Genomic DNA, 12,151 nt, shown 5'->3' with positions numbered 1-12,151 from the left:
AATTTGGGATCGAGTTTTTATCAGCTCCAGGGCAAATTCAGGTGCCTGAGTTTTAAAGGGAACAATACAATTTATAGTATATTTTATTGTTTTGAATGTATATTCTGTGCCATTCAAAATATAATGGAGCAAAGTACTAGTATAAAGTTCTAGCTCTCTCTTTTTCTTTTCAAGCCCCATTCAAGATACTGTATTGCTGTTTAATTTAAAGTCTAACACAGCTTGCAGGAGCCAATAATTGTATCCCACAGCCAAAGATAACCAGGGAAGATGTGGTTTATTGTGGTTAAAGGAAGTTTTGCTTTCTCAGTTTCAGTCAGCACTAATTTTGCAACTATTGATTCCATACTTTTTCATTTACCCAGATTTTTAATTATGGACCAGTGAAGTTGCTGCCATTTTTCACTGATCATAGTATTTTATATTTCTACAGCCCTGATATCCATTATTATTATCAATTATTGCAGTTTGGTCACATGATCAAAATTTGAATGCTTGGCAACTGGCATGTATTTGACAGTTGTGGTGTCCCAGAGTCATGTGATCACCTTTTGTGACTTTCTGACAAGCAAAATCAATGGGGAAACCAGATTCGCTTAACAACCATGTTACTAACTTAATAACTGCATTCACTTAACAACTGTGGCAAGAAAAGTTGTAAAATAGAGAAAAGCTTATTTAACAACTGTCTTCCTTAACAATGAAAATTTTGGGCTCAATTGTAGTCATAAGTCCAGGATTACATGTATTATAGTGATTATTTCCTTCAATTTATTGTATTTATATTTAAATAAATAACAAGGTTTAAGATTGTTCTTCTTCAAGGACATTTGTTTAATAAAATTTAAAATGATATCAAACCCAGCTAGTTCCAGGCTGATGTGACACTGAGGCCTATCTGAAAGTGTGATCACAATCTGAAAACTCCACTCTAAAACTTAGCCAGATTTGAGGAAAAGTAAAATTAACAATGACTTATTTTCCTTAAAATAAAAGCATGTCATTACAGTAGAGCAGGCTACCTTAGTTTGAAAAAAGGTTAGCAGAAAAATATGGGGACATGCAGGCAGATCATCTGTGGTGGGGGAGAGGTCTTCGTTTATGTCAAGGGTCATTTATTTTACAGACAAAAATATACATAGCTTTATTTTTAAAGTTTGTTCCAACATTTCATGAGACATGCAATACATTCATCTCCACAAACATTGTCTGTTTATGAATGATATTTTGCTCTGAACATGGAAGGCATTTAACTATATACACTTTAAAATCAGTATGCTTGGAAGAAGACATTTCTTTCACTTAGTGCAGTTCCTCCTCAGCAGCAGAAAACAAAGGTAGATATATAAAAAGCCATTTAACAATCAAATTATCATGGTGATGAGCAAAAGGATTCTACAGTGGAAAAGTGATCATAACTGAGCGAATGGCTGATATCTGATGCAGAACATGGTTAGTAAAGGTAGCTGAAATGTCATCTCACCCTGATTCACATTACCCAAGATATCCATCTTCATATTAAGAATTCTTTCATTTCTCACATGCACCTATATTAAGGTGCCGGAAGCTTTCTCCAAGGTCTGTGGGTCTATAACACCAATACACTCTAGTGAGAATAGCCCATGTAAGGATATTGGGGCATTCTGGCTGGGAAGGAAAAAGAGATTGGGATATCCTATAGAAGTAGGGGAATTGAGAAATTAATAAAAATTGACTAGTTGTCTGGGAATACACAACTTTGTATGATCAAGCTCACATAATGCTGCAATAAATTCCCTTTTCCAACAGAGGTTTCCACCAGTAACTCCAATTAACACCATAAAGATTAATGAGATGTCAATTACAAATTATGTAAGATTTCTTACCACAAGACAATAATGCTGCTAACACTAACAAGTCAAATTACAGTACCAAATTGTGATGTTCAGAAATAGCTACTCTGGCCAACAGCAAAATTAAAGACAATTTTTTGTTCTCTGTCATATCAGATTAATGCTAATCTGCATTAACAACACTTCCAAATAGCAGTTTCAAGCATGAGTCTTCTTTTTTCTGAATTTAGGTAATTTTGAAACTCTTAAAATCAAGGTCTTATCATGTACATTGCTGTTGTCTTGGCAAGCAGAAATCACAAATGGCAGAATTTTCAGGACAAAGGGAAGAACATGTCTGCATTCAGGAGACAAAATACTATTTTTTTCTTTTTGTGCCTCAGTTTTAAAGAAGTTTCCCTAAAGCAAATGCTGTGATTTCAAAGAAAATTGCTGTGAATTTCTGGAATCCTAACCTTATTCATCCACTTGTAACATAAATGATCCTGAATTAATGCCATCGTAACAACAGGAAAAAAACATTCTGGTTTGTCATTCTTACTTTATGGAATTTTAAATCCAATTAGCTGTGGCTATATTTGCTCCCTGGCCAATCTCTATTCAAACAATGTTACCCACAGTTCACACACTATTAAGGGTGCCCATAATTATGCATAATGTTCCAAGAACATTAACAACAACAAAAGCCAGGCATAATGCATGGGCACAAAATGCAAGCTTTTTAGAACGTTTTAGATATGCTATTTTTTTTCTCCTTGCTGCCAGAGTTAAGCCAATCCTATATTAGATTATTCTCTTTCCAGAAACATCTTGATAATAATTAAAGAAATTAACATTCTTTTGCTTTACTAATCTCGCAGAAAAGCCCTCAGAAGTCTTCTGAATTCAGGCATTACCAATATCACTAATGCAATAATCAGCCAAGTGTTACCAAAGGTTACAAAAAAAAACAGGCCCAACACTATTCTTATAATAGGGTCTTAACCTGGAGGCCCAGAACACAACCAGTATTATAAATAGCCTGTCTTTAATCTAGACCTTTGGGTTTGTATTCTATTTAGATGCCATCCCAAGCATCAATAGCAAACTATCTAAAACAGGCTCCTAAAAAAACCCATCTTCTCCCTACCCAATCCCATTTGCACAGAAGTGCGGTTGGTCTCACAGTACATCATTCCATAACACTGACTTGATTACATTCTCATTTTGAAAATTATACAGTGTACGAAACATGCCTGCATGTCAATAAATCACAGTAGTTTAGTAGCACAGCAATGTGTTCCAGAGACCTTTCCTTGCTGACTACTTTCCTTCTCTCTCCTTCTATATGTAAATTCTTTTTAAAATACAATATACTCCCAATTTCCCTGGGAAGATTATAAGATGCTCAAATGCTTCTAGAGTTCTCTCACCTCCATTTCTACCATACTTCAGTGGCTAAAATGTAGGAACTATGCTATTATCCTCTAATTCAAAACTGAAGGTTACTGCTGGGAATTTGAAATTGTCGGGAACATAAATAATAACTAAATCAAACATAAAAAAATAAAATGCAAACAAGGCATTCCAACCTTAATTTCAGATTGATTGTGTGCAGGTGTATATCCAAAGGAACAGTCAATATTCCTAGTAGAATGTGCATTTTATCAAGAACAAAAGGTGACAAAGGCCTAATCATCTAGATTTGGAATGCCAAGAATATGAAAAAGTCACCATTTATGCATGTCTGAAATGAAGCTGATCTGTATGTTGTCTCACAAAGATGAGTATTGTCCTTCCAGGAAGACTACAATTTTATGTTCCATACAGAATTTAAATATCTTTTTTAAAAAAACACCTCCAAGGAAAGAGAAGACAAACACGTTAAGAGTTCCAAATGATTATCTGAAGGGAACAATGGGTGCAAGAGAAAGTTATTCTTTCAACCACATCTGCCTTTAGGAGTTAATGGCTTTCCATCGATCACTGTCAATGCTATTGATGCTGCCCACGTGGTACGGCATGGAAGCAACATCGTCTAGGTATGCTGTGGTGTCAATCTGAGTGCTGGAGTAGAAGCCAGAATCCGGCCCTTCTTTTTTGGTTACCCCATAGGCATGGGGAAGATGCACATCAACATCCTCAGGTTCATCCACCTGGCACTTATAGGAGAAGAGGATCTTTGGTTCAGACCTAAAATAATGAGAAAGAAAATGAGAAGGTCCTTTAGCTCTGGGTAAGAAGAGAATCTATTGCACACAATTCCTGAAGTAAATAGTAATCACCAATATTATTTATTTATTGTTTATTCGTATCTCGTCTTTTTATTATTTTTACACAGTGCTTTTTTTGTAAAAAAAAAAAAAAGGTGCTGGAACTCACACACGTCATACAACTCGCCTTGCCTACCCTACAAGGTTCCATCCAAAAAAGGTGCAGGAACTCCGTTCTGGGTGTTCTATGACAAAAAAAGCCCTGTTTTTACAAATAACCCAAGGTGGCAAACATATCCAACACACCTTCCTCTTATTTTTTCTCACAACAATCTTGTGAGGTGGTTGGGCTGAGAGAAAGTGACTGGCCCAAAGTCGCCAAATGGCTTTAATGGCTAAGGCAGGACTTGAATTCACAGTCTCCCACTTTCTAGTCTCAACCATAGACCAAACTGGTTTTCATTTATTGTTCCTTTATTCATAACTACAATAATGAATAATAATTATTTTTGTCTCTTTGTGTTGTGGACCCTTCCCTGACTTCTTTTACCTATATTTCAAATGAAAGTTCTGTTGATTTAAGAACCAGCATCACACTAAATTCAAACACCTAAGTCAAAATGTCTTTATTTGGATTAAGGTATGCTTTGATGTGCTATACCCCTAGCACTGGGCAACGAAGCTCTGGTCTTATCTAACTTTAACAGGCATAAAATACTTATATCTCATTCATCAAGTAACAAAATAGACTTAATGTTTTGCTTGCTCTAAAAATCATGCTATGTATATTATAATTAAAATTAAAGCCATCCAGAGTAAACTGTCCAGAGTTATATATGTGATAGGCAGCTATATAAATTATAATTAATTAATATGGCCCCCTCAAACAACATGGTAAAAAACGTACTTCCAATATGCTCCTTTTTATACTCTTAGTTAATTATCACAATGCTCAGCTTAAAAAAATAATATATGCCTGTGGCCTTATTCTCCTGTGCTATCTGCTACAAGGAACAGTTGTGTGAAACAGAAAAAAAGCTGAGCTTCTGCACTTTTAATAGAGAGATTACCAGCTGATGAGATTTGTTCATTAAATTCAGGAACCCTCTTCCTTTTCACTAAGCAATCATACAAATACATTTCCAGGAAATCAAAAGCTTACAATAAAAATATGCAAGTCCTAGACAAATCTGTCTGGACATAAAATGGACAGGATAATTGATCAGCAATTTAAGAGCAATTTAAATTATTTTAAGTATTTTTAATTCCCCCCACTAGATGGCAGTCTAAATTCAATAGATATTCTTTTAGAACACTGGCAAAAAGAATTCCTGGTATTTACTAACCCTGGGAATTAGAATAGCTTTATTCTGTTCACCAATTTAGCTAAACCTCCTTTTAATTTTTTTTTAAAATGGCCTTATTGTCTCCATTTCACAGAGCAACATACTGTATAGAGTAGGGACTGGGACTTGAAACCCAAGACTGAGAAACTTTGACAGAAAGGAAAACTTGAATTTACAGCACTTTAGAACCTAGTTGCACTTTCACCATTTCATCTTATATTTCCTTTTGTAATCATAATTAATATATTAATTACATATTAAATTATATAACAGAACTAAAACATTCTAACTTTTTAGATAAAGAGTAGATTAAAATGATTCACTTCAGGTAACTCTACCTTTAAAAAAAACATTTTGCTAAAGTTACTTAAAAGTGATGGTTACATGATTTTAAACTTTCAGATTACCTTACTGATTTATACAGTTCGAAATTACAACAGCGCTGAAAAAAGCGACTGATCACTCGGCCTCGCACTTATGACCATTGCAGCATCGCCTTGGTCATATGGTCAGAATTTGAGTGCCTGGCACTTGGTGTGAATTTATGGTTGCAGCATCCTGGGATTATGTGATCACCATTTTGTGACCTTCCCACCTGACTTCCAACAAACAAAGTCAATGGAGAAACCGGTTTCATTTAATGACCACGATTCGTTTAACAACTGCGATTTGCTTAAAAACCACAACAGACAAGGTTGTAAAATCACATGTGATTCACATCTTAACAACTGCTTTGCTAAACAATGGAAATTTTGGGCCCAGCTGTGGTTGCAAATAGAAGATTACCTGCATGCTTTTTTAAATTGCTTTTCTCACTTACTGTTATTGGAAGTTTCAGTTCCATTACTGTACCTGGAGGGAGTTATTTGTCTGCTGTAGTCTAAACTTCCCTGGGACGCATAACCAGAAAGCAAGAACATGGGACTATAATGAAATAAATGAAAAAGCTTACCCAAAGAAGCTTTTCAGAAATGCCACATAGATTAGTGGAGCAAAAAAGCTGAAATAGAGGAAGGTGGTGGCATCCACGCAGCTGTGAACAGATGAAACATGAAAACATTTAGCATCTGCTTATACACTGCTAACAGGCATGTCATGGGCTCAGTTTTCAGAAAGGGTTGTATTCATTGGCCATGGAGAAGCCAAGAAAGAAAGCTTAGTAAATATATGCTTTCAGAGGGGAAAGTTCCCAGGCCTGGCATCTTCCTTCAAAGGCCTCCAGGCAGTCAATGTCAAAGTGCCTACAATACTTTCAGAGTTTCGCCACAAAAGGGTCTCTTATCCCATAGTGTTTGCACAGCCCAGGGGACAAAGGGGCCACAAACACAGTTCAATGACTGCACTAGATGCATCCTCAACAATGCCTAGGGCCATCAAGTCTCTTTGTTTGTTACATCATAGCACAGCAATTGCCAAAACAAAATATCCTCAGAAACAAATCACAACATTATTTTCCAGCTGTAAGGTTATCTACACCCAACTACTGGGGAATAAATGAATGCTGTTTTGTGTCACAAAATGAGTAAAAGCACATCCAGTTTCCCTTAAAGCAACAGTAGCTAGGGCTACTGAAAGTTGTACTCTTGTCATTTAAGCTTTTTTCATTTGTTCAATTTCTAGGCTGCCCATTCCAAAAATGACTCAGGGGGGTTTCACAAAATTTCAAACAGAAAAAAACAATATATTTTGTGTGTGTGTGTGTGTGTGTGTATGTGAAAGAACAAATAAAAAAAACCTAATCTTCTCTATGGCACCCAACCTGCTGCCACCCCAATGCAAGGCTGAGGAAAGAGCCACATTTTTAGGGCTTTTTTGTAGACAGGTGGGTTGAACAGAGCAAAGCTCTGGAGAGATGCTGTTCCAGGCACTGTAACTGAGGAGAGCTGCTTTCTGGGCACCACTAAGTGCCATTCCTTAAAAACTGCTTATTTTTCCACAGTTCATGCTTTTCATTGTTTTTAATCGTTTGTTGTAAGATGGGTGACTATATAAATTCTTCAACTCAGGGGTGTCAAACTGCTGGCCTGCGGGCCAGATGCGTCATGGCGAAACTGCACCCACCCCATTGCCAGCACTGGAAAAAAAGTTGTGATACGTCGCAACACGTCACATGACATTGTGAGTTTGGCACCCTGCTTTAGATAATCAAATACAATCATGGCAAGGAAGTCTGTGGTTCCTTTTGCTTTTTCCTTTACTGGTTTATTTTCCATGAGAATCTTGTCTAGTTTAATGAAGAGAAGGGTGAGGGGGGGCATGATAGCAGTGTTCCAATATCTCAGGGGCTGCCACAAAGAAGAGGGAGTCAAGCTATTCTCCAAAGCTCCTGAAGGCAGGACAAGAAGCAACAGGTGGAAACTAAGCAAGGAGAGAAGCAACCTAGAACTAAGGAGAAACTTCCTGACAGTTAGAACAATTAACCAGTGGAACAGCCTGCCTCCAGAAGTTGTGAATGCTCCAACACTGGAGGTTTTTAAGAAAAGACTGGACAGTCATTTGTCCGAAATGGTATAGGGTTTCCTGCCTGAACAGGGGGTTGAACTAGATGACCTCCAAGGTCCCTTCCAACTTTACTATTATTATTATTATTAGTTTGTGAATTCATGCTAACAGCCTTACTTGTGTAGGAGACTAAAGTGAAGTCTGAATACTCCCCCTTCCCACTCCATTTAGCACCTACTTTACCTGTGGTTTGTTTGTCACTTTCGTTAAATCCATCTCCAGTACAGGTATTGACAGCAAGGTGTTTACAGTAGGCCTAAGCTGAATGTGGTAATTCGGATTTTCCATACAACTGAACCAATCAGACAGTGGCTCTTAATGGTGCCTCTCAGCGCTTTGCACATATTCTGCCAACTTGTTTAATAGAAGTAAGCAACTGCTAACTTCACTACTACTTGGAGTAAGCTTTATTAAGTGGCAAAACCTACACAGGAGTTCAGTTAAATAGACTTCTAATAAGAAATAAGCCAGTGCTCCTAGGGTACTTGATAGTGCAGTTCCAAATCCATGAGGAAGAACAGTAAATCATTCTTTTATAGGGAAAAAAGTATAAATAGCTCTTTTACAGGGAAAAAGAGGGTCTTCTATGGGAGTCCCACTTTTTGCTCTTCTTTTTCCTCTTCAGTGGATCAGACCTGTCTCAGTGGCCTAACCTGGTCTCCCCCTTGTTACTTGCACTGGCTAAATGTTTGGGAGGTTGGCCTAAGGCCATGCACACAAAATGTCCAGATCAAATTGACTGTCCATACCGTCCCATCTCCGATGTCACTCAGTTTCAACTAGGGAAGGAGGAGCTGCTGGCCTAAGAAACCCACAAGAAGATTCTCACATGCTCCCAGGATGAAGATAAAAAATTACTGTATTTGCCATGGCAACTAGAACTACAAGAAAGTAGCAGGCCAGCAGATGAATTACTCCAGGCTCCAAAGAACATTCTCCTTGCGTGTGAAATAAAGGAGGAGATCTTTGACTCACTGTTTGGTTCAGCCTACTTAAACAAAGCAGTGCTCAAAGCAACAAGGACCAAACATCTTGAATTCCTCCCACTGACCTTTACAAAGATAAGAGAAGGACAGAGGCAAGGGCTTGAAATTAAGGAATCAGCCTACTCTCTATTATGGAACAAAGGGAGAAAAGGGCGCAGGGCAGAATGCATGGGGCCACTCCTGAGGGCACGATGGGGATAGCAAAAGAGCTGTTCCTCAGTAACTTCAGAGTCCGTGCTGAAAAAGCTAATCTTTGGTGAAAATTGAAAAGTGTTTGTCTCCACCCAAAAGTCATTTTTTGTCTCTATCAGACTGCAGAATACATACCACAAGCCTTCGATGATGCCTGCACAGAGCAGAGCACTGCCAATACCTTGCACTAAATTGAGCACAGCAAGAATTCCTGCATAGATATAGAAACTCTTCCTTGCTGGAAAAACACAAGAGGCAGAAACAGCAATTTACTGAATGAATTAAAAAAGGGAACACAGAAAACCCAGCACGGAAAGCACTTGAGCACAAAATGCCAATTTCACAGCACTATTCCATTTATGATTAGACCATCTAATTATGTGCAATTTTAATGTCTTTGCCCACAAATTTGCTCATTCTCTTACTGCTTCTTCCTATTACAGTCTCAAAGGGCATCCTGAATGGCACTCATCCATTTCATTTCTTCCCCTGCACTTGAAGGTTAACTTCATTATAAAGTTAACAAAAGCCACAATTATATATTGCATGCTATGTTGTAAACCACAGTTTAAAACTGTAAAAATTGAAGGTAGAAAAGGAGGTTTCATTTGAAAACACACAGGGCACGGCTGCTTCTCTTACCAGGAACATATTTTACCTGATATGAAATAAAGACAATCCAAATGAGGTACACTAATGCAGATTTCATGTGCTACAAGATTTGCTTTTCCCAGGAAGGGTCTCAATTTCTCCTCCCCCGTAAAATAACAGGTGCAAAAAAAAATTATCTCAAGTGCAGAAGGTCCTAAGGCCACTAAGCTGGGGACTGAACTTGATGCCAACTTCTATAACTCTCCCCAGAATGCAGAATGCTTTTGTTACCTCCAGGAAGAATGGATTCAGTGCTACTATAGCTACACGGGAAAACTTCCCTGGACCTTTAAAGAAGAAAATGCATGGGATTGACTTGCAAGACAGCAGCAGCAGCAGCCAGGTCTATGACAATTTGCCACGGCCAATTTAATACGGCCAACTCACCATGGCCAACTTGCTGTGGCCTATTCCCTGCAGATAACTCGCCACAGCAACCTCGCCAGAGGATAATTTGCTGCGGGACGAGAGTTCCACTAATATCAAAGAAATAGTGGAATAAAACCATTAAAGAAAGGATGCAAAAGGAGGGACAGAATGAAATGTGAATTGCAAAAATTAAAATATTTTTTTTTATTTTTTTAAAATAATAGAATTATTAAATTGTCCCGCTGCAAGTTGTCCCTGGCGAGTTGTCCTGCAGTGAGTTGGCCATGGCGAGTTGGCCGTAGCAAGTTGTCCCATTCCGGCAGCAGCCTGCCTTTGGGAACTTCAGAAACCCTAACATTGCAGAACTGGACAAAACAGACCATCTCAAAGAGAGAAAAGTTACTTACATGGCAGAGAAATCCGATCCTTCAAGGGAGTTTTGGGAAGCATCACCACAAATGAATAAACCTGTCATGAAGAGAAACAGCAGATAGATGGATGGATGGATGGATGGATGGATGGATGGATGGATGGATGGGGAGGCTGCTAATGGCAGACAGAGAATATCCAAGATCCTGCCTTATTTTCTTTGGGGCTTTAGTGTTGTATTTACAAGATATTAGTAAGATTTTAAAAGGGCAATTCTAATTATCCAGGAAAAATGCCAATGCCTGGAGCTCCTACTTACCAGAAAGAAGAAACTAGAGCTGGCAAGCCAGAAATGCCTTCCTCCATGGCTATAAATATTAAAATCTTCTGCTGAGAGTTGGGCATCGGGATAACGGATTTCCAGAGTTCCCTGAAAATTGATAGGAAGCAATGAGAAAGGACATACTGTAAATATTTACAGAAATTCTTCTATTTTCATTCTGAAGTGCTTGAGGAAGAGGCATCAATGAAAAGCTAGTGCTTTGCATCACACCATCTCTCAGCCTATTTTGCAATATGGAGCCTTCTGAATATTTACTGTACCTGGAACAATGTTAGCCTTTGGATTTACAGTAACTCCCAGTGTAGAGATAGACACAAATGAGATCCCATTAATGTACTTTAGATTGCTCCCATGTTGCTCAGTGAAATACAAAACGCCGTAATAATTATGGCAGAAGAAAATGGCACCTACAGCAGTCTAAGTAACATTATATATTTAACATAACCCTAACCTTGACCAGGATTTGACAGGAAGTCACAAGTTTCCTGATTTTACAATCTCTGTATTTGCTTCTAGACTATACCAGGCAGAAGTCTCATAATTTGGCCTCCAAAGAACCTTTATGGCAGAGAAAAATGATGTCCTACAAAACAGTCTATTTATTCACTTGTTACTCTGTTTCCAGATTTACATACTACCACAATTGTGGCAAACTCTCTGTAATTCACAATAATAAACAAAGCACAATAATTGAACAAATATATCTTATAAATGCATTAAAACATCCCCAAGTAATATATGGAATCCAAACACTAAAGTCCCCCAGAAAAACTCTAATTTCCAGAAGCTGATAGCTAGACCTCTAATGGGAGGCAATTCCAGAAAGTCAGCCACATCATGGAAAACACTTAAAGACTTTGTCCAAGCTCTGCCCCCAACACCTGAAAATGAGGAACAACTAGCTGCTTCTCTTGGCATGATCAAAATGTTAGACCAGTGGTGGCGAACCTATGGCACGCATGCCAGAGGCGGCACTCTAAACCCTCTCTGTGCTGTCACCCCAGCGCCACCTCCCCCTGTGGCCCCCTCCTCACCAGCAGCCCCCCCCCGGGAGGAGAGTCGCCCCCAGGCGTGGCCTGCGCAGGTTAGTGCAGCCAAGGACATGGTAGCCAGGCAGCAGGGACAAGACTCTGCCCTTGCGCCCCGTCACATGCAGATGGTGCTGCGGGGCATGGGTGGAGGGTGTGGCTGCCATGGTGCTGCAGGGCTGCCTGGGCGATCTGCGGTGGGCAATGGAGGCGATAGGTGGCCCTGCGGGTGGGTGGGGCAGACAGGGGGCAGAGCGGGAGGAGCATGGGCGGAGCAGGTGGGGGACAGGGCGGTCTCTAAAAGGTTCGCCATCACTGTGTTAGACTAACTCAGGGGACCG

The 12,151-nt window shown here is 39.0% G+C and overlaps 1 protein-coding gene across 2 annotated transcripts in view; it reads right to left on the bottom strand.

Annotated features, from left to right (window-relative positions):
* Window positions 1–810: 810 nt before the first annotated feature.
* TPRA1 (transmembrane protein adipocyte associated 1) overlaps window positions 811–12,151 on the bottom strand; it is a 30,316-nt gene continuing 18,975 nt past the window's right edge. For both annotated transcript variants that reach the window (XM_039321846.1, XM_039321845.1), the window contains 5 exons: window positions 10,759–10,869; window positions 10,478–10,538; window positions 9,186–9,288; window positions 6,323–6,403; window positions 811–4,004 (listed from right to left, as the gene is read on the bottom strand). In XM_039321846.1, coding sequence (XP_039177780.1) covers window positions 3,770–4,004; window positions 6,323–6,403; window positions 9,186–9,288; window positions 10,478–10,538; window positions 10,759–10,869 — 591 coding nt within the window. In that variant the 3' untranslated portion in view covers window positions 811–3,769. The remainder of the gene's footprint in view (window positions 4,005–6,322; window positions 6,404–9,185; window positions 9,289–10,477; window positions 10,539–10,758; window positions 10,870–12,151) is intronic.

The sequence above is a fragment of the Crotalus tigris genome, unplaced genomic scaffold, assembly GCF_016545835.1.
Source record: "Crotalus tigris isolate CLP2741 ecotype Arizona unplaced genomic scaffold, ASM1654583v1 scf7180000023829.5930981, whole genome shotgun sequence".
NCBI lineage: Eukaryota > Metazoa > Chordata > Lepidosauria > Squamata > Viperidae > Crotalus > Crotalus tigris.
This window is presented reverse-complemented; position numbering and strand designations above follow the sequence as displayed.